Source organism: Bufo gargarizans, chromosome 3, assembly GCF_014858855.1.
Source record: "Bufo gargarizans isolate SCDJY-AF-19 chromosome 3, ASM1485885v1, whole genome shotgun sequence".
Classification (NCBI taxonomy): Eukaryota; Metazoa; Chordata; class Amphibia; order Anura; family Bufonidae; genus Bufo; species Bufo gargarizans.
In genome coordinates, this window is record NC_058082.1 from 262,571,814 (window position 1) to 262,599,039 (window position 27,226).

General features: G+C 42.8%; 1 protein-coding gene across 3 annotated transcripts in view; it reads right to left on the reverse strand.

Moving 5' to 3' along the window:
* Positions 1 to 27,226, reverse strand: part of CLIP2 (CAP-Gly domain containing linker protein 2) — a 141,267-nt gene that overhangs the window by 55,304 nt on the left and 58,737 nt on the right. For all 3 annotated transcript variants that reach the window (XM_044285221.1, XM_044285220.1, XM_044285219.1), the window contains exon 3: positions 6,037 to 6,575. In XM_044285221.1, coding sequence (XP_044141156.1) covers positions 6,037 to 6,575 — 539 coding nt within the window. The remainder of the gene's footprint in view (positions 1 to 6,036; positions 6,576 to 27,226) is intronic.

A 27,226-nucleotide genomic window follows, 5' to 3' on the forward strand; every position in this document is an offset into this window, starting at 1 on the left:
GTACCGGCCCCTCTGTCAGTAAAAATTGCTGACAGCCTCTCCTCTAAACAGACTAAGGAGGCCAAGGAGTTCGTTAGTCGGAACACGAATGTGTTCTCGGACCTCCCTGGACAAACTTCCATAATCCAGCATGACATTGTCACTGAGCCTCAGGCAAAAGTCAGATTAAAACCATACCGGGTACCCGAGGCTCAACAACAAGGAATATCGGAGGAGGTGCAGCTAATGTTGCAGCTAGACGTCATTGAGGAGTCAAAAAGTGAGTGGGCCAGTCCTATAGTATTGATACCCAAGCCGACGGGACATTGCGGTTTTGTAATGACTTTCGAAAACTTATCAAGGTTTCCAAATTTGATGCATATCCCATGCCCCGGGTGGATGAGCTTACCGAGAGGTTAGGACAAGCCCAGTATTTTTCTGTTTTGGACCTCACCAAAGGGTACTGGCAGGTGCCCTTAACGGAGGCTGCCAAAGAGAAAACTGCCTTCATCACGCCTGAGGGGCTGTATCAATATAAGGTCTTACCCTTTGGTCTGCATGGCGCCCCCACCATTTTTCAGCGACTAATGGACATTGTGCTTCATCCACATCGTCGGTACGCTTCGGCTTACCTGGACAATATTGTCATCCACAGTACCGACTGGAAAATTCACCTACCCAAAGTGCAGGCTGTACTACCTTCGGAAAGCTGGCCTAATCGCTAACCCCAAAATCATGTGCGATAGGGTTAGAAGAGACAAAGTACCTTGGGTATGTCATTAGGCGTGGAGTCATCAAACCCCAAGTGAATAAAATAGAGGCAATACGGAGTTGGCCCCGACCTGTCACCACTAAATAAAGTCATTCCTGGGAATAGTGGGCTATTAAAGAGGTTTGTTCCCCACTTTGCTACTCTAGCTGCACCCTTGACAGGGCCCTTGAAGGGAGGAAAATCAGTGATGGTTCACTGGGATGATCGGGCGGAAGAGTATTTTGCCGCTTTGAAGTCGGCCCTGTGTGGGTCACCAGTTTTGGTGACGCCCGACTTCAAGAGGGAGTTCGTTGTACAAACGGATGCCTCTGAAGTAGGCCTCGTGTTGTACTGTCTCAGGAAGTCAACGGGGTACAGGTACGGTATAGTGGAGAGAGAGTGCCTGGCTAAGTGGGCACTCGAGTCTCTCCGCTATTTTTGGGGGAGAAAGTTCCGCCTGGTGACCAACCACTCCCCTCTCAAGTGGATGAGCCAGGCCAAAGACAGAAATGCCCAGGTCACCAGATGGTTTTTGTCTCTGCAGAACTTTAAGTTCTCGGTAGAACAAAGAGCAGGCCATTTGCAGGGAAACGTGGATGCCCTGTCCGGGTGCACTGTTTGGCGTGCGTCCACCCCCTCAGGGTTGAACAAAAAGGGCACAGTGAGGGGTTGTGTCTGGAAAGGCAGGTATTTTCCTCCCAGCTTGTGCGGCTGGACTGGTTTCCAGCCAGGTGAGGTCAAATACTGGACCGAAGTTAAGTGCCGGTCAGGGTTTTGGCAAAACCTGGCTGTCCTTAAATAGGCAGCTGGGCTCAGCAGAGATGTCTCTGTTTTTGGGATCTGAGGCTTTGTGCGCGCTGGAGGGCTGAGAGCCGCATGCGGGGGAAACAGGCCCCCTAACGCTTGCTGTGGACTACTGGAGGCAGAACTGCCAGCAAGGTGACTTGTGTTATATGAACTTTCTATTGTGTGTGAATTAACACCAAGACTGCAAAGTTACGTGCTGTTTTGTGCAATTGCCTAAGTGTGAATAAACACTGATGTTTTGAGTTAAGAACTTGCATTTCATGTCTCATATCTATTTGTGAATCCACATTTTATTCCATTGAAGACACTTAAGGCGTACGTCATGTGTATGTAAGAGTGCGTATCATGGAATAACGAGGGCAGTGTTAATAGAAGCACCACATAAGCACAACAATCTTATCTACAGTTTTATCTTCCACAATATACAGTATGTAATGAAAAACATGTAGGTACAGTGAATTTTATGATCTATTATTTCAAGGGGTTATTTCAAGAATTTTAAATATTTTTTTCTTTGAGTTGGCGGCCACTCATTAAGTACCTGCATCTTCTCAGGATGCCCTTCAATTAACTCTTGTTAACCCCTTCCTCATAGAAAATAGTCCCTCATGTATAGCCCCAGAGATGCATATCATGCAGTATGTAATCTATGGAATTAAAATATGGAAGCTACTGAGCATGTTAGTGCACCACAAAATGCAGAAGAAGAAGTTAGATCAGAGGCAAACACAGCAGGAGGGGGGGGGGGTCATCTAAAAGAGGTTTCACTGTATGCTGCTCCAACTTCGATGACATAGTAGTGGCTTGTTAAACACTGCACATGTATTGGTAGTGCCCAACATGTTATGGACAAAGACATTTGTTCTCCTTTTAGATCAGGGTATACATTACTGAATATACCTTTCTAACAGACATCAGCAGCTGCAGGAATTAGGTGGCCACTAGCTGACATGCCACATTGTAAAATCAACCACTTCTGGGGACAAAAAGCACAATATGAAACTTGAAGCTATCAGGAGAACATAGATTGACTTCACGTTCATTGTAGTTCTGTAATCCCAGAAATCTGAGCGCTTTATATGCAGGTTTAGAGTAAAACCCTGCACAAAATTACTTAAGACCCTTGACTATATTTTTCTATGCTGAAATTCAATGCCTGAAAAAGACCAGTGCAACGACACTAAAATACTATAGTCCGTAGAGCAATACAAGCTTTGTAGGGTGTGCTTATTCTAGCAGATTAGTTCTCAGTGCTTATTTTATCCATTTAATAAGGATGTACCAAGAAGAACATTTATACAGGGCTTGAAAGGGGATGTATTAAATGTAAGCAGATCATTGTAAGTTAATGCATATTAAAGGGGTTTTCCATGAATAATGACTTTTTATCTAATGCCTGCAGCCTGCCTCCATAAATAGAAAATCCGTACTTACTTGTCCCTGTACTCCACAATGCCTCCACTTCTAGTCCCCGGACTGTTACATCTGGCACTGCCTTGGCATAGTCACAGGCTCCACTGCAACCAATAGCCGGCTTCAGCAGTGATGTGCCACTTGTGGCCAGTTATTGGCTGCAGCGGCGAATGTGACCAATGCTAGAAGAAAGCAAGCTAGAGACCGTGGACGTGGACACAGCAGAGGCAATGTGGAGGACAGTAGCAGCAGGAAGCAGGTAAGTATGGATCTTCTATTTATGGAGGCAGGTTGCAGGCATTAGATTTAAAGAACACTAGACGAGAAATAATGACAACAGAAAACAGGCAAGACGTTCTTTTCACACTGCTTTTGGTATATATGGTGGTATGCTGTATGTTCCCATTGCAGAGCCAGGGTGTTGTGAAGGTGGGGCCATAGGTCCCAAATAATTAATCATTAGTTACGCCAGATACTGGCATAAATAATTATTGAAATCTATGGCAGCTCCGAGCACGGCGAGCTGGAGGTAGCCAATTTATGACGAGTCCGGCGCAGGCCCTATCAAGGCCGTTGTAACACATGTAAATCAGGGCCAAAGTCTTAGCACTTAAGGAGTGTGTTGACAAGTTGTCCGATAGTTTCTGTAGCAGCCAGAAGTGTTTTTTGGTACTCACCAGAGGATATTTTCTTATAGAAAGTGGCCTGCACAATTCTTAATTACGTCCTGATAGATACAATAGATATGAAGGATGGTGCACTTTCTGTTTCCCATGATTATATATGCAGTATATATGCATAGGAACACGAGGCTCAAATGTAAAAATATAAAAACTGTAATGAATTGTTTTATCTACTTCAGATGACAGAAACCTGGTATAACAGACTTGGCATAATGCAGAAAAGGCATTTCCTTTAGCCATTCTTTTATTCTCTGGATGTACTCATGCTGACCTCCAATTCAGAAGGGTCTATTTAGGGAAAGGAAGTGTTCAATAAATTGTGCTCTGAGTAAAGAGTTTAGTTCTCACAAAGCTGAGGATGCTCTTCCCTTCCTGTATTACTGTGAATGTCTAAATGTAATGCATGGAGCTTGTACTATTCTTTTACTGCATGAATAAGAAATATATTTACACATACTAATATACTCATCTGACCCATAACTAAGCTGATGTGGGCTTTTATAAAGTCGTTCTTGAGATCGTCATTCCCTATGCTCCCCAATTTCAGTATGCGACAGCCACGTGGCAATATAGTGCCATATAGTACTGAAAGTACAAACATCTGCAGTCTAAGTCAGCTTCTCAAGAACGTCAAGACTGCAAATACATTGCCTGAATCATCTGGAAGTATCATCAGCACAACCAATGTAAAGGGGTGTACGAGCCTTTTTTTTATTTTTCCTGTCAATGGACAAGGGCAAGCACTGTCCCTTCTGAGGCCACAAGGGCCAAAATCAAACTTTGGGACTGATTTTCAATGGAGAGTATATACGGTATGTGTGTGTGCTGTGGGCTGCTTTGTGGAGCTGAGTGGACACCCTCTCCCTTTTTCGGTAAAATAAATTAATAGCTCACTTCTGTGACACCATGTCACCCTCTAGACACCACCCAAATCATACAAGACTTTGACTCAGTCATTGGGATACATTAGAATTTTCAGATGCGGCTACGGACACCCCAAAGCAATTGCCCTTTCTGCTCTTCCCACAAGATGTATAATCTCACAGCATTTTCCGTTTTACCGGTTTAGTTAATCTACCAAGTTCTGAGGTGTGATATCATGTTTATCAGCTCCATCCCAAGCAGTTGGTTAAAAGGATATACAGCGCAGCATGGCATAAAATATCATAAGAAAACCGAATCTCACCTCCAGACAAAATCTGGATTTAGGCAAGCTAGCACATCATCATGAGACTATTAAGTGATAAGACAGATAAGTTAAAAGCGCCTCTCTCAAATTATTAAAAAGGTACATTTCCTTTCAATGCTCCTTACAGACAAAAGAAGATGGATATCACAGACCTTTGCTATGAATTTCATGAATGACTTTTACAGAGGTCATTTTCACTAGAAAACAATCTTAAATCCCTTAAAAAGATGAAATCCAGAAGACCGTGCAACACTTATCATATTGTTTACCATTCAAAACAAAGATCACTTCTAGATTTAAAAACCTACATTAATGTATTCACCTACCAATGTGAAATAGGGTCCTAATGCTATTTATACAGATCCATCCTTGCTGGTCCTCTTGGCTTCACATATGTGATTCGAGGTGACCAACTTTAACCTTATCCAAGGTTAAGAAAAACATAAATTTGCGACACATCATCTATATCCTCTGACAGGTATTTGTCTATGTGAGTAAAGGGGACTGGAGCCTGTGTACAGTTTTGCTCTTGTATCGCAATAATATATTGAATTTGTGTGGTGAGATATTGGAGTCTTTAACAAAATTTGCAGAATATTATGGCAGACATCTCTATGTAACAGCACTGGCAGAGAAAACAGACTAGCGCTCATAGGGTATGTAAGTATGTAAATATAATCGGTATAGAAGTATAGTATATAATGGCTCACCCTCTGCAGTTGTGATAATTTAGACACAACACTACTGGTTCTGGATGCAAGCCACAGCCAGGAAAGTACAAGGAACCAAGAAGAGATGATGAATGCCTGAAGTTTTATTTCAGTTACTTAAAATGGCCTGCAGCATCATCTCTTCTTGGTTCCTTGTACTTTCCTGGATGTGGCTTGCATCCAGAACCAGTAGTGTTGTGTCTAAATTAGCACAACCGCAGAAGGTTCCAACCCAATGATTGATCCAATCCAAGTGATGAATGCCTGAAGTTTTATTTCAGTTACTTAAAATGGCCTGCAGCATCACTTGGATTGGATCAATCATTGGGTTGGCACCATACAGTGTCCTACATTTCAGTGGTCACTGCAGTGTCATCTCTTCCTTGTTTCTGAATGTAGATGATGCATTCACTATACCCGTAGTGTGGACTTCCCAAAATGCACAAACATTTTAAAACATACAATTTTTAACCGAAACAAAAAAAAAAAGAAAAAGTGACTGACCAGAACACGATCTCCAAGGCGCAGATCCTTGTCCCCCTTCTTCACTGACCCACTGTCCGAAAGGTTTGATCCTGATTCATTTCCTGTCTTTATGGTGCTGTTTAACACACTCTCCCGCAGTGGCACAATTCGAGTGGTTAGAGGTGGCGTAGCAGTTCCAGAATGCAATGATAAGTTCTGAGTTGTCAAAGACTCCACTGAATGTGAATCACTCCCTGTACCATCTGCCACAGGTTGTCGGGTCAGCTTAGAAGGTCTGGTAAATATTCCCTGGAGTGGTTGACACTCAAAATAACGTACTCCACCTACAGAGCCATCATTTTTTCCAACAGGGTCATCCAAAACAACACCTGCCCACTGACCTGGAGCAAATTGGGTTTCTCCTAGATACTGTACCACTCCAGACTTCACTCCATTGACCCACACACGTTCACCAACTACATAGTCTCCCAGGGATTCATCCCCCACTTCAGTGATCTTGGAACTTGATTTTTCAGCAGCTATTGAAGAGGTTGAACCCTGTTTGTGCAAAGGTGAACCTGTGAAAAAAATAATGTATTATTATATAACAATTTAACCCTTTCCACCATTATGTATGACACATTAGAGGAATGACAGAAGGAACACAGAGAAGTGACTAACCAATGTGCTAAATGTAGACACTTACCTTATCAGTGCTCAGTCCCATCCATTCTTCTCATCAGGTGGATTTTTATTAAGATATCACTATCATGCCAAGAGCTATTAAGTTGAAAACTGTGTTGTTCAATGTGGCAACTGCATCGATTAGTTATGTTCCACTGGATAGGAATGCCAATGGTACATCTTGGAGAGGTTTTCAAACCTAGCCACCCCAACCCCCCCTCCCCCAGACTATTCAGACATTGATGAAGTATCCTGTGGGTCTATGGTTGGAAAACCCCTTTTAATAACCATATAGCCTAAGTTGCTAAAAGCTGATCATTGTCTCCTGATATACATCCAACTACAACACTACTTATGTTTAATATCAAGTCCGGGATCACAATGCAGGTGAAGATGATTCTCCTCTTGCCTCAGTGAATCAGTTGAATCAACGCAAGAGAATTCTCATAAAAATTTATTGGTTAGAAAGAGACAGAATATGTCTTTACATTATGTATTAACATGCTGGGAGCCCAACCAAGTTGCCAATAATAGCCTAGTTAATGTTATTTAACACATCACAAGGGTCACATCATGGGGTCCAAACACTGATTCCAATACTTAAGTTTATGATTGACTCTCTTTACAAATTACTATAGAATTAAATCATAGCAAAAGGTATGATTTGGTTTGCCGACTATCACTGGCCATACATTTACTTTACATCAGTCATTCCAAAGATTGGACGTCCATTTAATAACTGGACAGATCAAGTCCCTTTTAGAGTAAATGCCAGTGTTGGTGGTGGCACTAATATGGCTTACAGCAGGGGGTCCTGAGCAGAGGACCCTACTCAATGAATTCATATGTCCAAATAGGTATAGGCGGGGTTGTCGCAATTTAGGAAATCTACTATCTAGCATAACTGCCTCCTACCCTGTGCCTAAATTATATATGTGTACATAGCACAACGGTTCCGTGACTCTGTTACCATGACAACTGAAAGAATTGTGTCTAAGGTCTATAATAACAAGCAATACTCCCTAATGCAAGGCAAATAATGGAATCACTCTCCAGGAATTGTATAAATACATCTATAAAGTGTTTGCTGAAAGGACGAAATGTTATGAGCGGTATGTCAGATTGTTTTTACTTACCACTTCTGGACCGTCCATAGACTATACGTGTCCAGGTAGTCCATACTTAAAGGGTCACTGCGTTTTGGTAAAACTTTTGATATGCCATAAAGAAATATCAAAAGTTTTGATCAATGGGGGTCTAGAATGAGGAATCAGTTGCGTGCTGTCACAGTCATTACCTCTGGCTGTGACCTTCTGTTTATGCTCTTGCTGCAGCTCCGTTCCTGTGTGTTGTTTGTGGTTCTTTATAGGTTAACTCCCCTGTGTGCATATTAGGAGTTAATCCTCTCTGTCTGCTCCATGGGTGTGGCCTCTCTGCTGCACTCATGGAACCTGTATATAAGGCTGAGGTTTCCTCAGTTCTGGGTCAGCTCTCCTGGTGTGTGTTGTCTTGTCCTGCTCCTAGTTTGTACTCACTCTCCCATGCTGCTGACCCATGGGATCCGTGTCTGTCTGTGCTCTGTGGGTTTCCTACTTTTTCATTGCCATCCTCTTTCCTGTGTTTCTGTTATCTGTTCTGCCAGTTATGTTTGAGTCACCTTGTGTGTATTTATATGTCTCTGTTCAGCAAGCCCTTGCTGCAGAGTGCTATGGGCAAGGCCACGCAGTATACCACTGGTGGAGCTAGTCCTTCTCTGCTCATTGCCACCCCTGTTCCCTTGCGTGAAATCCTGCTTGTGTTTTTAGTTGCCTGCTTGTATTTGCCTGTTTATGTTTGCCTATGTAACGTTGGTACCTTCTGGTACCTGTTGTCCGTTTGCTCCTGTTGTCACTGTCTAGTTCACGCTCCAGAGTGGACCCTGGCAACTCCCTGCGGCAAAGCCTAACCCTACCATCTGGGGCCCTAGTGAATACCAGGAGTTGCTTAGTCACGCCCCTCTGGAGTATTACTAGACAGTGGCGCAGTGGGGGTTTTCCTCCCACTGTGCGGACGGTACATAGAGCTCTCAATTTCCCTGTGTTTTCCTCTTTTGATTCTGTTTGTACAATAAACTCTGTTATGACTGTACCGTATTGCTGTATGTTATTGCTTGATGACGCGGAGGTCTCTCCTGGGACCTCCAACTCGTGACACATGCTCTCTCTTTGCTGCAACAGAAAGGCTCAATAGGAGTCTATGGGCCCATCTCAATGCCATCCTCTGCAACAAAAAGCGTGGGATTATGCAAGCACTTCTCTCTCCTCGTTTTAGAAATCGGTGGTTGTGTCAGCTAGCACTGGATGTACTGTACAGTATCCGTCCACCTTTGCAGCCACATCAGCAGACAAGACCTGGTCAGTAGACCTCCATTCTTGACCTCCAGAAGTGGGATTTAGTTCTATCAGACATTAATGGCATATCCTGTGCATATCCCCTCAATGTCTAAAATTGCAAAAAAAAAAATGCTGTCCACTCTGAATAATCCTTTCAGGTCGATGAGCCCATGAAGATAAGCTGATTACAGCTTGTCCACTTCTGAGACACGCAGTGATAAGTTATACTTTTGTGGAGAAACCTGACAGCATATTTTCAATTTCCTTGCAGCACCACCAGAAGGAAAATTAAACATTATATATTTCCTACTGTAACCAATAAGCTGTCCACATATAGTCAAAGAGAGAGAGAGAGAGAGAGAGAGATTGCTTCTATAATAATAAACTGGGGAGTTTCGTTAATAATCTATCAAGTTTTTTATATGAACATAGCCTGGTGGAGGAGCTGTACATTGTATATATGTATGTAGTGCAGTAAGTCTACTGTCTTATGTGACACTTGTGCAGGGGCTGGGAGACTAGGGGCCCACGTTGCTCAGGGGCCCACCGGGGGTACCCCTGTGGGTCAGTCCAAGCCTGCCCTTTATATTCCCACAGATTCCACAAAGGTAATGTATATAAGCCAGAAGACTTGCAGTCTATGTTGCAATACATCCTAATGGTGTTTGATGTGGTTGAAATATGGGCTATTCACCACTTAGTTAAATTCATCCACACCAATACTGGCGAATCTGTCTGTGCCACATTGAAAGACACTGATCAGCATGATCCTAGTATCAAATTGGTCAGTAGTATTAAAGGGGTTGTCTCATCTGCAACATTTATGACATATCCACAGGATATTTCATACCTATGCAATAGATGTGGGTCCCAGTGGTGGGACCTGCACCTATCGGGCAACTATGACATCCTGTGACGTTTGCCATATATGCTATAATTATATATATTTTTTAATAGTTACAAAGTAGTATCCTTTGTTCCATTATAGTTACCCCCACCTTTAAATATTTTAAAAAGGGAGGGCACCCGCTTCAGTCAGCAATTAGCGGAATAGGTATTTTGAGGCATTTCCTGCATGTCAAGTAAGTAGAGAGCTGCAAGGAACTGGACAGATTTAGGCCTCTTGCCCACGACCGTATGCTCTCCGAGATATACGGTCAGTGAGCGGGCCATATGTCCCGGAGTGGCATTGATCGTGTGTGCGGGACAATAGTCCCGCGGGCGGCCCTACATGCACAGCATCATTGTAATCTATGATGCTGTGCGCTCCCGTGCGCACGATTAATGCCGTTCTGGCCGTTTCAGTTGTTTTAACACTTTTTTGTTATGTATATAATTCCATATGTGTTAATTCATAGTTTTGATGCCTTCAGTGTGAATCTACAATTTTCATAGTCGTGAAAATAAAGAAAACTCTTTGAATGAGAAGGTGTGTCCAAACTTTTGGTCTGTACTGTATATATATACACTCATAACCTAAAAATGGCCAATAATTTACCCCAAGTACAGGTGCCCCCCAGCTGATGCCACCTAGATGACTGGACAATATTGTCCAGTTGCAGTCACTTCAAAAGACAGAGGATCAATAGAGATCCTCTGCCTTTTAATAACATCTCCGGCAGGGCCAGAGATGTTTGGCATAACAGGGACAGAAGAACAAAGAGCTCCCCTGCCCCTGTATGCTGCGTACCTCCGGTGCTGTAATCACAGCGCCAGAGGTATGCGGTCCCTTTACAGGCAGGAGGATCAAAGCATCCCCCCGCCTGGAAGTGCACGCCAGTACGCGTGGGCTGGTGCGTTGATGTCATATAAATGCGTCGAATAGCAATGTAAAGAAATCCGCAGCACTCGTCAGATAATCGTGAAAAAAATGGATTTATTCCATAAAGCAGCAAGGAAATGCGACGTTTCGACCGTTCCCGGTCTTTTTCAAGCAAAAAAAAAGAAAAAAGACCGGGAACGGTCGAAACGTCGCATTTCCTTGCTGCTTTATGGAATAAATCCATTTTTTTCACGATTATCTGACGAGTGCTGCGGATTTCTTTACATTGCTTTTTGACGGTGGATCAACGGCCAGGATCCCGATCTGCTGGCACCAACATTACCGTGACTAAGGTATAATATATGGACTTTCCAAATTGGTTGTTTTTTGGACATAGGAGTGCTGCCGGACCTATCTATATTATATAAATGCGTCGGCCAGCGTGTACTGGGCTGTTGGCGTGCGAGCAGGAGCGAGCGCCGCGGGGTTTCAGAAGTGAAGTTAATCGGAGCAGCCCCAGAAGAAAGGAAAGCGCAGGCAGCGTTCAGAGGGAGGAGGAGAAGGAGGAAGGAAGAAGCTGAGATGTATCTCTATTAACCCCTGCTGCCCTGCATTACCTCCCTATACTACCAACGATACCACTATTCATCATTATCCCACTGCCACCAATCCCATAGATCCCTGCATACCCAGCCCACTCCCCTGCCATTAACCCTAGCATTCCCTGCATTGTACACCTGATCCATGTACCCCGCAGATTAACCCCTGCAATCCCTGAACCCCAGCTATATACCATTAACCCCTTCACTGCTCCCCTGAACCATTAACCACTGCACTGCTCTGTAACCCCAGGTTAACCCTTTAACCCTTGTAGTGCCACTCCCTGTAACCCACGGCTACATCCCTGCCTATATCCCGGGCCTGCATGTATTAACCCTTGCAGTGCCACAATCTGTGTTTAACCCCATAGGGACAGTGTGTAGCCAGGTGGGTGGGTGCTGCTATTTACGTGTGTGAATGTAAGTGTTATTTAGATAGTTTGTGGGTTGGAATTGTAGTTGGGAGTGTGTTGTGTTAGCGTAGTTTAGGTGTATTATAGTGTTGTTAATATATTACTGTGTGTGACTATAAGTATATACACTGAACAAAAATATAAACACAACACTTTCGGGTTTTTTCCCAGATTGCATGAGCTGAACTCAAAGATCTGAAACATTTTCTACATACACAAAAGACCCATCACTCTCAAATATTGGTCACAAATCTGTCTAAATCTGTGTTAGTGAGCACTTCTCCTTTGCCGAGATAATCCATCCCACAGGTGTGGCATATCAAGGTGCTGATTAGACAGCATAAATATTGCACAGGTGTGCCTTAGACTGCCCACAATAAAAGACCACTCTGAAATGTGCAGTTTGATCACACAGCACAATGCCACAGATGTCGCAACATTTGAGGCAGCGTACAATTGGCATGCTGAACTGAAGGAAGGTCTACCAGAGCTGTTGCCTGTGCAATGAATGTTCATTTCTTTACCATACCAAAATGGGAGCAAAACCGAAAGTGTTGCATTTATATTTTTGTTCAGTGTATATATGTCCATTGATATAAATATATATATACAGTGGGATGTGAAAGTTTGGGCAACCTTGTTAATCGTCATGATTTTCCTGTATAAATCGTTGGTTATTACGATAAAAAATGTCAGTTAAATATATCATATAGGAGACACACACAGTGATATTTGAGAAGTGAAATGAAGTTTATTGGATTTACAGAAAGTGTGCTATAATTGTTTAAACAAAATTAGGCAGGTGCATAAATTTGGGCACCACAAAAACGAAATGAAATCAATATTTAGTAGATCCTCTTTTTGCTGAAATTACAGCCTTTAAACGCTTCCTGTAGGTTCCAATGAGAGTCTGGATTCTGGTTGAAGGTATTTTGGAACGTTCCTCTTTACAAAATATCTTTAGTTCATTCAGGTTTGTATGGCTTCCAATCATGGACAGCTCTCTTTAAGTCACACCACAGATTTTCAATTATATTCAGGTCTAGGGACTGAGATGGCCATTCCAGAACGTTGTACTTGTTCCTCTGCATAAATGCCTTAGTGGATTTTGAGCAGTGTTTAGGGTCGTTGCCTTGTTGAAAGATCCAGCCCCGGCGTAGCTTCAGCTTTGTCACTGATTCCTGGACATTGGTCTCCAGAATCTGCTGATAATGAGTGGAATCCATGCGTCCCTCAACTTTGACAAGACTCCCAGTCCCTGCACTGGCCACACAGCCCCACAGCATGATGGAACCACCACCATATTTTACTGTAGGTAGCAGGTGTTTTTCTTGGAATGCTGTGTTCTTTTTCCTCCATGCATAACGCCCCTTGTTATGGCCAAATAACTCAATTTTAGTTTCATCGGTCCACAGCACCTTATTCCAAAATGAAGCTGGCTTGTCCATATGTGCTTTAGCCCACCTCAAGCGGCACTTTTTGTGCTGTGGGCGGAGAAAAGGCTTCCTCTGCATCACTCTCACATACAGCATCTCCTTGTGTAAAGTGCGCCGAATGGTTGAACGATTCACAGTTACTCCATCTGCAGCAAGGTGATGTTGTAGGTCTTTGGTGCTGGTCTGTGGGTTGACTGTGACTGTTATCACCATTTGTCGCTTCTGTCTATCCGAGATTTTTCTTGGTCTGCCACTTCGAGCCTTAACTTGAACTGAGCCTGTGGTCTTCCATTTCCTCAATATGTTCCTAACTGTGGAAACAGACAGCTGAAATCTCTGAGACAGATTTCTGTATCCTTCCACTAAACAATGATGGTGAACAATCTTTGTCTTCAGGTCATTTGAGAGTTGTTTTGAGACCCCCATGTTGCTACTCTTCAGAGAAAATTAAAAGTGGAGGGAAACTTACAATTGACCCCCTTAAATACTCTTTCTCATAATTGGATTCACCTGTGTGTGTAGGTCAGGGGTCACTGAGCTTACCAAGCCAGTTTAAGTTCCAATAATTAGTTCTAAAGGATTGGGAATCAATAAAATGACAACAGTGCCCAAATTTATGCACCTGCCTAATTTTGTTTAAACAATTATAGCACACTTTCTGTAAATCCAATAAACTTCATTTATCACTGTGTGTGTCTCCTATATGATATATTTAACTGACATTTTTTACCGTAACAACCAACGATTTATACAGGAATATTATGACGATTAACAAGGTTGCCCAAACTTTTGTATCCCACTGTATATACACTCACCTAAAGAATTATTAGGAACACCTGTTCTATTTCTCATTAATGCATTATCTAGTCAACCAATCACATGGCAGTTGTTTCAATGCATGTAGGAATGTGGTCCTGGTCAAGACAATCTCCTGAACTCCAAACTGAATGTCAGAATGGGAAAGAAAGGTGGGCTACAACAGCAGAAGACCCCACCGGGTACCACTCATCTCCACTACAATTAGGAAAAAGAGGCTACAATTTGCACAAGCTCACCAAAATTGGACTGTTGAAGACTGGAAAAATGTTGCCTGGTCTGATGAGTCTCGATTTCTGTTGAGACATTCAAATGGTAGAGTCCGAATTTGGTGTAAACAGAATGAGAACATGTATCCATCATGCCTTGTTACCACTGTGTAGGCTGGTGGTGTAATGGTGTGGGGGATGTTTTCTGGGCACACTGTAGGCCCCTTAGTGCCAATTGGTTATCGTTTAAATGCCACAGGCTACCTGTGCATTGTTTCTGACCATGTCCATCCCTTCATGACCACCATGTACCCATCCTCCGATGGCTACTTCCAGCAGGATAATGCACCATGTGACAAAGCTCGAATCATTTCAAATTGGTTTCTTGAACATGACAATGAGTTCACTGTACTAAAATGGCCCCCACAGTGACCAGATCTCAACCCAATAGAGCATCTTTGGGATGTGGTGGAACGGGAGCTTCATGCCCTGGATGTGCATCCCTCAAATCTCCATCAACTGCAAGATGCTATCCTATCAATATGGGCCAACATTTCTAAAGAATGCTATCAGCACCTTGTTGAATCAATGCCACGTAGAATTAAGGCAGTTCTGAAGGCAAAAGGGGGTCCAACACTGTATTAGTATGGTGTTCCTAATAATTCTTTAGGTGAGTGTATGTGTATGTACATATATATATATATATATATATATATACAGACGTGGACAAAATTGTTGGTACCCTTTGGTCAATGAAAGAAAAAGTCACAATGGTCACAGAAATAACTTTAATCTGACAAAAGTAATAATAAATTAAAATTCTATAAATGTTAACCAATGAAAGTCAGACATTGTTTTTCAACCATGCTTCAACAGAATTATGTAAAAAAATAAACTCATGAAACAGGCATGGACAAAAATGATGGTACCCCTAACTTAATATTTTGTTGCGCAACCTTTTGAGGCAATCACTGCAATCAAACGCTTCCTGTAACTGTCAATGAGACATCTGCACCTCTCAGCAGGTATTTTGGCCCACTCCTCATGAGCAAACTGCTCCAGTTGTGTCCGGTTTGAAGGGTGCCTTTTCCAGACTGCATGTTTCAGCTCCTTCCAAAGATGCTCAATAGGATTGAGGTCAGGGCTCATAGAAGGCCACTTTAGAATAGTCCAATTTTTTCCTCTTAGCCATTCTTGGGTGTTTTTAGCGGTGTGTTTTGGGTCATTGTCCTGTTGCAAGACCCATGACCTGCGACTGAGACCAAGCTTTCTGACACTGGCTAGTACATTTCTCTCTAGAATTCCTTGATAGTCTTGAGATTTCATTGTACCCTGCACAGATTCAAGACACCCTGTGCCAGACGCAGCAAAGCAGCCCCAGAACATAACAGAGCCTCCTCCATGTTTCACAGTAGGGACAGTGTTCTTTTCTTGATATGCTTCATTTTTTCGTCTGTGAACATACAGCTGATGTGCCTTGGCAAAAACTTCGATTTTTGTCTCATCTGTCCACAGGACATTCTCCCAGAAGCTTTGTGGCTTGTCAACATGTAGTTTGGCATATTCCAGTCTTGCTTTTTTATGATTCGTTTTCAACAATGGTGTCCTCCTTGGTCGTCTCCCATGTAGTCCACTTTGGCTCAAACAACGACGGATGGTGCGATCTGACACTGATGTTCCTTGAGCATGAAGTTCACCTTGAATCTCTTTAGAAGTCTTTCTAGGCTCTTTTGTTACCATTCGGATTATCCGTCTCTTAGATTTGTCATCAATTTTCCTCCTGCGGCCACGTCCAGGGAGGTTGGCTACAGTCCCATGGATCTTAAACTTATGAATAATATGTGCAACTGTACTCACAGGAACATCTAGTTGCTTGGAGATGGTCTTATAGCCTTTACCTTTAACATGCTTGTCTATAATTTTCTTTCTGATCTCTTGAGACAGCTCTTTCCTTTGCTTCCTCTGGTCCATGTCGAGTGTGGTACACACCATATCACCAAACAACACAGTGATTACCTGGAGCCATATATATAGGCCCAATGGCTGATTACAAGGTTGTAGACACCTGTGATGCTAATTAGTGGACACACCTTGAATTAACATGTCCCTTTGGTCACATTATGTTCTGTGTTTTCTAGGGGTACCATCATTTTTGTCCATGCCTGTTTCATGAGTTTATTTTTTTACATAATTCTGTTGAAGCATGGTTGAAAAACAATGTCTGACTTTCATTGGTTAACATTTATAGAATTTTAATTTATTATTACTTTTGTCAGATTAAAGTTATTTCTGTGACCATTGTGACTTTTTCTTTCATTGACCAAAGGGTACCAACAATTTTGTCCACGTCTGTATATATATATACAATGAAAAAAATCGGACAGCACTCCAGACGGTTTCTTCAGTAAAGCAAGTGTCTTTAATCACCCATGTGGTGGCAGCAAAAAAGCAACATTTCGGCTCTACATGAGAAAGGCTCATGTAGAGCCGAAACGTTGCTTTTTTGCTGCCACCACATGGGTGATTAAAGACACTTGCTTTACTGAAGAAACCGTCTGGAGTGCTGTCCGATTTTTTTCATTGTCTACTAGTGGGTAAGCTCCAGTTACCGTGCTTGGACTCTGCACCCGCTTTTTGTTTCACAAGTTGTGCTGCCGGTAGATTTTCATATTATGTATATATACAGTCATGTGAAAAAATTAGGACACCCTTTGAAAGCATGTGGTTTTTTGTAACATTTTTAATAAAAGGTTATTTCATCTCCGTTTCAACAATACAGAGAGATTAAAGTAATCCAACTAAACAAAGAAAACTGAAGAAAAGTCTTTTCAAGATCTTCTGTAAATGTCATTCTACAAAAATGCCTATTCTAACTGAGGAAAAAGATAGGACACCCTTGCCCCTAATAGCGAGTGTTACCTCCTTTGGCTGAAATAACTGCAGTGAGACGGTTCTTGTAGCCATCTACCAGTCTTCGACATCGGTCTGAGGAAATTTTACCCCACTCCTCAATGCAGAACTTTTTCAGCTGTGAGATGTTTGAGGGGTTTCTTGCACGTACAGCCCTTTTCAAGTCACCCCACAGCATCTCAATGGGATTCAAATCTGGACTTTGACTTGGCCATTCCAGGACTCTCCATTTCTTCTTTTTCAGCCAATCTTTGGTTGATTTACTAGTATGTTTTGGGTCATTGTCATGTTGCATGGTCCAGTTCCGCTTCAGCTTTAATTTTCTAACTGATGGTCTCACATGTTCTTCAAGCACCTTCTGATACACAGTAGAATTCATCGTGGATTCTATGATGGTGAGCTGACCAGGTCCTGCTGCAGCAAAGCAGCCCCAAACCATGACACTTCCACCTCCATGCTTCACAGTTGGTATGAGGTTCTTTTCTTGGAATGCTGTGTTTGGTTTACGCCAAACATGTCCTCTGCTGTTGTGTCCAAATAATTCAATTTTGGACTCATCTGTCCAAAGAACATTATTCCAGAAGTCCTGGTCTTTGTCAACTTTATCTCTGGCAAATGTCAGTCTGGCCTCGATGTTTCTCTTGGAAAGCAAAGGTTTCCTCCTTGCACACCTCCCATGCAAGTTAAACTTGTACAGTCTCTTTCTGATTGTAGAGGCATGTACTTCTACATCAACAGTAGCCAGAGCCTGCTGTAGTTCTCGAGATGACACTTTAGGGTTTTTGGAGACCTCTTTTAGCATCTTGCGGTCTGCTCTTGGGGTGAACTTGCTGGGGCGACCAGTCCTGGGCATGTTGGCAGTTGTTTTGAAAGCCCTCCACTTGTAGACTATCTTCCGGACAGTGGAATGGCTGATTTCAAAATCTTTTGAGATCTTTTTAAATCCCTTCCCAGACTCATAGGCTGCTACAATCTTTTTTCTGAAGTCCTCTGACAGCTCTTTTGCTCTCACCATGGTGCTCACTCTCACTTCAACAGTCAGGAGCACACCAAACTAAATGTCTGAGGTTTAAATAGGGCAAGCCTCATTCAACATGCAGAGTAACGATCTACTAATTATGTGCACCTGGTGTGATATACCTGTGTGAGATCTGAGCCAATTTAAGAGGGAATAAATGTGAGGGTGTCCTATCTTTTTCCTCAGTTAGAATAGGCATTTTTGTAGAATGACATTTACAGAAGATCTTGAAAAGACCTTTCTTCAGTTTTCTTTGTTTAGTTGGATTACTTTAATCTCTCTGTATTGTTGAAACGGAGATGAAATAACCTTTTATTAAAAATGTTACAAAAAACCACATGCTTTCAAAGGGGGTCCTAATTTTTGTTGTCGTCTAATCATTCTTTCATGCGGACAGCTGCAGAAGAGGGGTGGTGACATATCAGGTTTACTCTCCACTGCATTGGTCAATTTGCCTTTTAAATTTCTCCTGGAGAATGTCCTCACCAGGGCTTGATGAAGATCAAAATGCGTTTCCGCGAGGACAGCATGGACTTATTTTAATCATGTAACTAAAAGTTATTGGGGTCATTTATTAAACTGGTGTAATGTAGAACTGGTTTATTTGCCCATAACAACCAATCAGATTCCACTTTTCATTTTTGACAGCTCCTTTGGAAAATAAAAGGTGGAATCTGACTGGTTTCTAAGGGCAACTAAATCAGTTCTACTTTACACCAGTTTGATAAATGACCCCATATGTTTTATTCAAAATTTCAAGGCGCTGGATCCATTGAAAATTTGTTACTGAAGTCTCTCGGGGTATTCATCCGTGAGGCCTTTTCCTTCACATTATGAGAGTGTCTGGATTATGCAAATTCAGGGTGAGCTGTGCAAAACTTTTTTGTGTTTTTTCCTGACAGATCAAAGCCAGGAATTCACAGAATATGATGACCAAGCTCTACCAGTGACATTTCATTCCATCAGAGAACAAAGAGAAGCAGCGCCATTCATTGTGAGTTTTTGGTGATGAGCCAATTGCTAGCCTCAGCTTTGGCCTTGTTCAGCATTGCAAAGCACTCAACAAACAAGACACTGACATCAGCAATGCTCCTGTTGTATTATAGACATGCATAAACACATTGCTGGTCACCTTTATATTTTATTATGCCAATTGCTACCTCTAGCCATTATTTACATTTTATTGCAATGCTCCTAAAGGAAACCTGTCATCAAGTTTTTGGGTATCCAACTGACTGGAGGAAACGTTAGGACATGTAAACAGCATTACAACATGCCCCTGCTACCTTCAGTAGATTTCCCTTTGATTGTAAAGATAAGTTTAATGATATATGCAGATGCTGATACCTGGAGTCACATGGGTGGTGCAGAAGACATGTAAGTTAACTCGGTAAACATGGTTACTTCTCACTGATATCCCCTTTGCCTTGGATTTCTGAGCTAATAGCTTGGTTGTAATTTCATAACTTCTAGTCAGTTGGATACCCAAAAAGCTGATGACAGGTTCCTTTTAACATTTAAGCTGCATTTATCACATTAGTTCCCACATATTTCTCCATGGCTAGTTACTGAGTCAGTGCCAGGATAACAATACTTTTATCCAGAATCCAGTATAGTTGTTAAATTCAATACGAGAACGGGAAACTTTATGCTTCTGGGAATTCCACAGCTGAATGTTGTGTCCAAACCACAATGTGTATTCTTGCCTTCTGCCTATTCTAGTGTTTTCATAGAACAGTGCTCTATTCATTTTTTATTGGCCATTATCCCCTAAATATTTATTTTCCTAATGAAAATAGCCTAATAAAATTGGTCTGATATACAGATTATGGCTCACATTTATTAAACAATAACTATCGTTTAAATGTTTCTTTTCATAAATAAGTAGTTCCAGTGTACTAGAAACGTCACAATTTATATTATCTGAAAAATGCTTATTTCTCTTATTAGGTTGCTCACCTGCCACCATCCCAAAGGTGCCCGATGGATTCAACTGACTATAATAGCATCTGTTGGTTTCTATTACAATTTGCGTGATTCTGCTGAACAAAATACTGCCTACCAGAACCTCCATCACAGATGTGAACCTAGCCTATTTCTTAATTCACTGTTTAGTCTGTCTTCAGTGAAGAGGAGTTAGCTGCTAGAAAGAGGCACAGGCATATAGTGACACACAGACCATGCTGTGGCTAGTAAGTCTTTTACTGTCTCATTTGACCACTGGACTTATGTCTAAACTGTTAATAATGTCATCCATTACTGTTGTAGCTTATGAATGTATGCAATAGAGAATATGGGGAGCACAATCCTCTGTATTCTCCATGTGCAGTCTATAGGAGACATCATAACAGCTACTCTCCACCCACAAACTCAGGCAAAAGGGAGAATTAGTAGGAAAGTCTGCTGAGGGGAAACTGCTCAAAAGTGCACAACAAAAGTCATGTCATTTTTCATGTTATTCCCATTGTACACACAGACACAGCAGGTTATTCTGAGTCACCTGAAACAACGGTTACATTTTAAGAACTGTACATCAGGTTTTGGTGTACAGTTCGCTGCTAAAATGTAGTATATTATAATGTGTAAAATTTTCATTTTAGCAGTAAAATTTCCAACTTCAAATTTGCCACTGGTTTAGTGCCCAGGAGACAAAACAAATTGCATATTTATTATCTAAAGAATGGCGCAAAGTCTGGCAAACATCTATCTATGCCTGCTGTAGATTTCTGTACCTGTCAGTTAAAAATGTACCAAATTTAGGCCTCTTTCACACAACCGTTTTTTCCCCCCGTTTACAGGCCGTTTTTTGCGTTCCGTATGTGGACTGTTTACGGAACAATTCATTTAAATGGTTCTGCAAAAATCCCCGGAATGTACTCCATATGCATTCCGTTTCCGTATTTCTGTTCCGTTGAAAGATAGAACATGTCCTATTATTGCCCGCAAATCAGGTTCCGTGGCTCCATTTAAGTAAATGGGTCCGCAAAAAAAGGAAAACATACGGAAATGCATCCGTATGTCTTCAGTATCTGTTCCGTTTTTGCGGAACCAAATATTGAAAATGCCCAGCCCAATTTTTCCTATTTAATTACTGTATTCTGTATATGGGTACTTTCACACTTGCGTTTTTCTTTTCCGGCATAAAGTTCCGTCCTAGGGGCTCTATACCGGAAAAGATCAGTTTTATCCCCATGCATTCTGAATGGAGAGCAATCCGTTCAGGATGCATCAGGATGTCTTCAGTTCAGTCTTTTTGACTGATCAGGCAAAGATAAAACCGCAGCATGCTACGGTTTTATCTCCGGCCCAAAAAACTGAAGCCTCGCCTGAATGCCGGATCCGTCATTTTTTCCTCAGGAATGTATTAGTGCCGGATCCGGCATTTAAAATACCGGAACGCCGGAACCGTCCTTCCGGTCTGCGCATGCGCAGACTTAAAAAAAGGTGAAAAAAATAAATGCCGGATCCGTTTTTCCAGATGACACTGTAAAGACGGATTCGGCATTTCAATGCATTTTTCAGACTGATCAGGATACTGATCAGTCTTACAAATGCCATCAGTTGGCATACGTTTTGCCTGATCCGGCAGGCAGTTCCGGCGGCTGAACTACTTGCCGGATCACTCTGCCGCAAGTGTGAAAGTAGCCTATGCCGTACGGAAAAATGGAACCGAAAAACGGAACAGAAACGGAAACACAACGGAAACAAAAAATGAAATAACGGATCCGTGAAAAACGGACCGCAAAACACTGAAAAAGGCCTCATGCACACGACCGTTACATTTTTTGCTGTCCGCAAACCGCAAATCCGCAAAAAACGGAATGGGCAGCCCATTGTAGAAATGCCTATTCTTGTCCGCAAAACAGACAAGAATAGGACATGTTCTATTTATTTTTTTTGCGGGGCCACGGAACGGAGCAACGGAGTGCTGTCCGCATCTGTTGCGGCCCCATTGAAGTGAATGGGTCCGCACCGTCGTGTGCATGAGGCCAAAGCTATACGGTCGTGTAAAAGAGGCCTTATTAAGGCCCCATGCACACGGCCGTGTTTCACGGCCGTGTGCGGGCCGTGGAACCGCGGCCTGGATCCCTCCTGAGAGCAGGAGCGCATGGCGTCACTGGTTGCTATGACGCCGTGCGCTCCCTGCTGCCGGCACAGTACAGTAATACACTGGTATAGATCAGTACAGTAATACACTGGTATAGACCTAAGAGGCATGCACATTTTAAGACCCTCCTTTAAGAAAACGACAGGCTTCACCTGAGTTCACATCTGAGTTGACTTTTCTGTTATTTTGTTCAGTCAGAGAAAAAGAAAAACAGAAAAAAAGGATCCATTAAATGGACTGAATCACAGATACAAACCGAAGCACCTTCTGTTTCTGTCTCCCATCAACTGAGTATAATGTTTAAAGTTTTTTCCTTAAAAAAACTTAATCTCCATTCTGTCATGTAGTTTTTTTTTTGGGAAAAAGAAAAGTCCTGCAGAAAGAACTTTTTCTTCTTATAAAAATAGTGAAAACCTAAAGAAGCAGACACTGATCACAACTGGTGCTCAAAGACACTAATTAAAACAAATGCAGATTAAAACAGAAACGATTTTAAATTTTTCTGCTCCGCTGACAGAATAACAAAAGTCAACACAGATATGAGCTTTTAAAATAAATGTGGCCAATGCAACATCTTAATAACAGAAGTCACAGATTAATCAGATTATCAAAGTAGTAGGTTACCCCTTCCTGCCCTGCAAATCTATAAATGGAGTGATGGGACCCCCTCAGGCTAGACAGTACTAATGTCACCTACATCTGCATCCTCAGGACACAGATACAGGAAAAAACAATAGTCTTGCTGCTATGGCAGGCTGTGCCCCTGCTGCTCTGCTCCTCTGAATGTCTTCTGTGCCCGCAATCCAGGCATGCTTGCCCTGCTCTGACCACCAGCAGTGGGCCCAATGTCTGGTGTTCCACATTGGTTTTTCTGTTGAAGGCCACAGCTTGTGGTTCCTTCTAAGGCCTCCCAGCTCTGCTGCTAGGGATGCATAACTGTGCTCTCCAGCTCTTAAGGCCCAGTGCGCATGCACTCTAGTCTTCCCCAGACAATGGCTGGTTACTTCAGTATTTAAGGCACCTTTCCCTAGGGGTGGGTCTGAGCTTTAGGTTACCTCGCTTGCTAATTCTTTGTGAAGATGTGCTGTTCTATTTGTCTGTCCATATACAACCTCTGCCTGTTTATCGGTTCTGACCCCCTGCTGCCCAACATCACCTTAGCCTGTTTACTGTATTGACCCTTTGCTATCTGCCCTGACCCCGGACTACTTTCACAGATTTGCACAAACTCTGTTTGCCCTGATCTCTTCCTTTTTCTTGACTATGAGTATTTCCTGACCCCTGGTTGTTTGGCACTGGTTTCTCTGGCCCCCTGGGTCAGCTGCCAACTGCACTAGGACTATTCCAAGAGGTAGTGGCCTGGCGGCTTCCCTGCAGAGAAGACCAGATCCCTTTATAGGGGTTAAAGGGTGAAAACGAGGAGGATAATGCCCATGGGTTACTGAATCGAAGTTGATGAAGTGGAATTCAATCTGAATTTGCACCGAATCCGAACTTTCTCACAATTCGTGGTAACGAATTGCATTTTTTCCAAAAATGGCTGCTGCACGTGTTAGGACATGGAGCAAGGAACTCTGGGAACGAATGATCACCCACAATGCCATGCATGCAGCCAATCAGCAGCCAGCCAGCCCTGTGATGTCACAGCCCTATAAATAGCCTCAGCCATCTTGGATTCAGCCATTTTCCAGTGTACTTAGTGCAGAGAGAGATGTCAGCAGGCGCTAGGGACAGTGGGATAAAAGTCTTTAAAATTGTTATTTTGCTGTATAGAACTGTAAAGGATAGAGAGGAATCATTCCATAGTATTGAAGCAGAAAAGGGTTCAGTATAGGGGTTTACAGCCTGGGTAATAGGAACAATCCTATTACACCTTGCTGCACTGACTGGGGATCCAAATTGCCATTATACAGCTCTGTAGTTCCAGCAAACCGTTCTTGTTATTGGGGTACAAGTGCTGTTTGATACATCCATTAACAGGGTTTATTACAAGGAAATATTTCTAAAGCATTTAGTTATATGTTCTAAAGCATTTTTTGGCTTGTATTAGTGGGAAAAAAGGGCTTATTAACCGTTGTGTAGTGAAGAAAATTACAGCCAATTTTGGAGTATATTAATGTCAAAATAATATATATTATTTGCCTTCAGCGGTGCAGTTATATGTTCTAAAGCTTTTTGTGGCATGTATAAGTGGAAAAAAGTAAGGGCCTATTTGCCTTTCAGCGCTGCAGTTATATGTTCTAAAGCACTTTTTTGTGTGTATTAGTGGCACAAAAAAAAGTATTTGCCGCTGTGTGGTGAAGTGAGAAAATTACAGCCCTTTTTGGCGTGTATTTGTGGCATGTATAAGTGGAAAAAAGTAAGGGCCTATTTGCCGTTTAGCGGTGCAGTTATATGTTATAAAGCCCTTTTTGGCGTGTTTTAGTGGCAAAAGAATATATATTTGCCGTTCAGCGGTGCAGTTATATGTTCTAAAGCCCTTTTTGGCGTGTATTAGTGGCAATTTTTTTTTATTATTTGCCGTTCAGCGGTGCAGTTATATGTTCTAAAGACTTTTGTGGCGTGTATAAGTGGAAAAAAGTAAGGGCCTATTTGCCTTTCAGCGGTGCAGTTATATGTTCTAAATAGGGATCGATCTATATTGATTTTTTAGAGCCGATACCAATACCGATAATCTGTGAACTTTCAGGCCGATTAGAGCTCTATTAGGGTGAATGGGACTTTACACTTTCCCTGCTGCTCTGTGCTTTGTGCACACAGCAGAAGGGAGCTGACTATGGCAGCCAGGGCTTCGGTAGCGTCCTGGCTGCCATGGTAACCGATGGGAGCCCCAGACTTACACTGCTGGGACTCCAATCAGAAGCTGCCACTGCACCACCAATGAGGAGGAGGAGGGGAGGGGACCCTGTGGCCACTGCCACCAATGACTAATACTGGGGGGCTTGGGTGGAGGGGCACACTGCCCCACCAATGTTTTTAATACTGGGGTTTTGGGGGGGCGTGGCGCACTGCCCCACTAATGTTTTTAATACTGGGGTTGGGGGGGGGCACCTCACCACCAATGAACATAACTTGCCCATTAATTCAAATACAGGAGGAGGGTGCTGGCTGCAGAATCATATTTCCGCATCCGACCTCTATGAGGGGTAGCTGCGATCCGCGGCAGTTAACCCCTCAGGTGCGGCAGGGGTTAACTGCTGCAGATCGCAGCTAAAGTACTTGTCATAGAGGTCGGGTGCGGCTATATGATTCTGCAGCCAGCTCCCGCCTCCTGTTGAATTTGAATGAGTGAGTTAACATCATTGGAAGCGCAGTGGCCACAGCCCCTCCCCTCCTCCTCTCCTCTCACTGGTGGCAGCAGCAGCAGCGGCACAGGGGGGAAGGAGACACTGCTTCCTTCTCCCCAGTGCTGCTGAGGGAACATGGATCACACTGACAGCAGCAACGATCCATGTTCCTGATTCATTATCGGCATATCGGCAAGGTTAGATGTCGATACCGATAACTTTGAAAATCCTGAATATCGGCCGATAATGTCGGTAAAACCGAAAATCTGTCAATCCCTAGTTTTAAAGCAAAAAAATATTAGTGGCAAAAAATATATATATTTTTTGCCGTCCAGTGATGCAGTTATATGTTCTAATGCCTTTTGTGGCGTGTATAAGTGGAAAAAAGTAAGGGCCTATTTGCCGTTTAGCAGTGCAGTAATATGTTCTAAAGCCTTCTTTGGCGTGTATTAGTGGAAAAAAAGGGCCGTTGTACGTAATACTTCATAATAGTCATAAACTTGAGTCAATATACAGTACAGACCAAAAGTTTGGACACACCTTCTCATTCAAAGAGTTTTCTTTATTTTCATGACTATGAAAATTGTAGATTCACACTGAAGGCATCAAAACTATGAATTAACACATGTGGAATTATATACATAACAAAAAAGTGTGAAACAACTGAAAATATGTCATATTCTAGGTTCTTCAAAGTAGCCACCTTTTGCTTTGATTACTGCTTTGCACACTCTTGGCATTCTCTTGATGAGCTTCAGGAGGTAGAGTCACCTGAAATGGTTTTCACTTCACTGGTGTGCCCTGTCAGGTTTAATAAGTGGGATTTTTTGCCTTATAAATGGAGTTGAGACCATCAGTTGCGTTGAGAAGAAGTCAGGTGGATACACAGCTGATAGTCCTACTGAATAGACTGTTAAAATTTGTATTATGGCAAGAAAAAAGCAGCTAAGTAAAGAAAAACGAGTGGCCATCATTACTTTAACCCCTTAAGGACACAGGGCGTACAGGTACGCCCTTGTGCCCTGGTACTTAAGGACACAGGGCGTACATGTACGCCCTGTGTATTTTCGATCACCTCCGCGCGGCGGGCAGTGATCGGAACCCCGTGCCTGCTCAAATCATTGAGCAGGCACTTGGGGCAAATGCGCCGGGGGGTCCGGTGACCCCCCCATGTATGCGATCGCAGAAAACCGCAGGTCAATTCAGACCGGCGGTTTTCCGCATTTCCGGGTTATTCGGGTCTCTGAAGACCCGATAACCCGGAACAGGATGGTGATGGTGGTGTGATTTCACCCCACCAATCACCATCCAGCGATCCTGAGTGGTCATGGTGACATCACCACTTAGGATTGCTTTCTGATTGGTCTGTGGGCGGTCCGGCGGCAGATTCAAAAGAGGCAAGCGCTCCTCTCCTCCTCCTTTTGTGTTCCGGAGCCGGAGGAAAGAGGAGCTGCCTGCACGTGTGTCCGCCATCGCTGCCAGCACCCCCAGGACCCGATCTCTGCCCCCAGGACCCGATCTGTGCCCCAGCACCCCCCATCAGGTACATAGGGACAGCATAGGGAAAGTTTGGTTTAGGCAGGGAAAAAAAAGGGAAAGTTAGTTTCTGAACTTT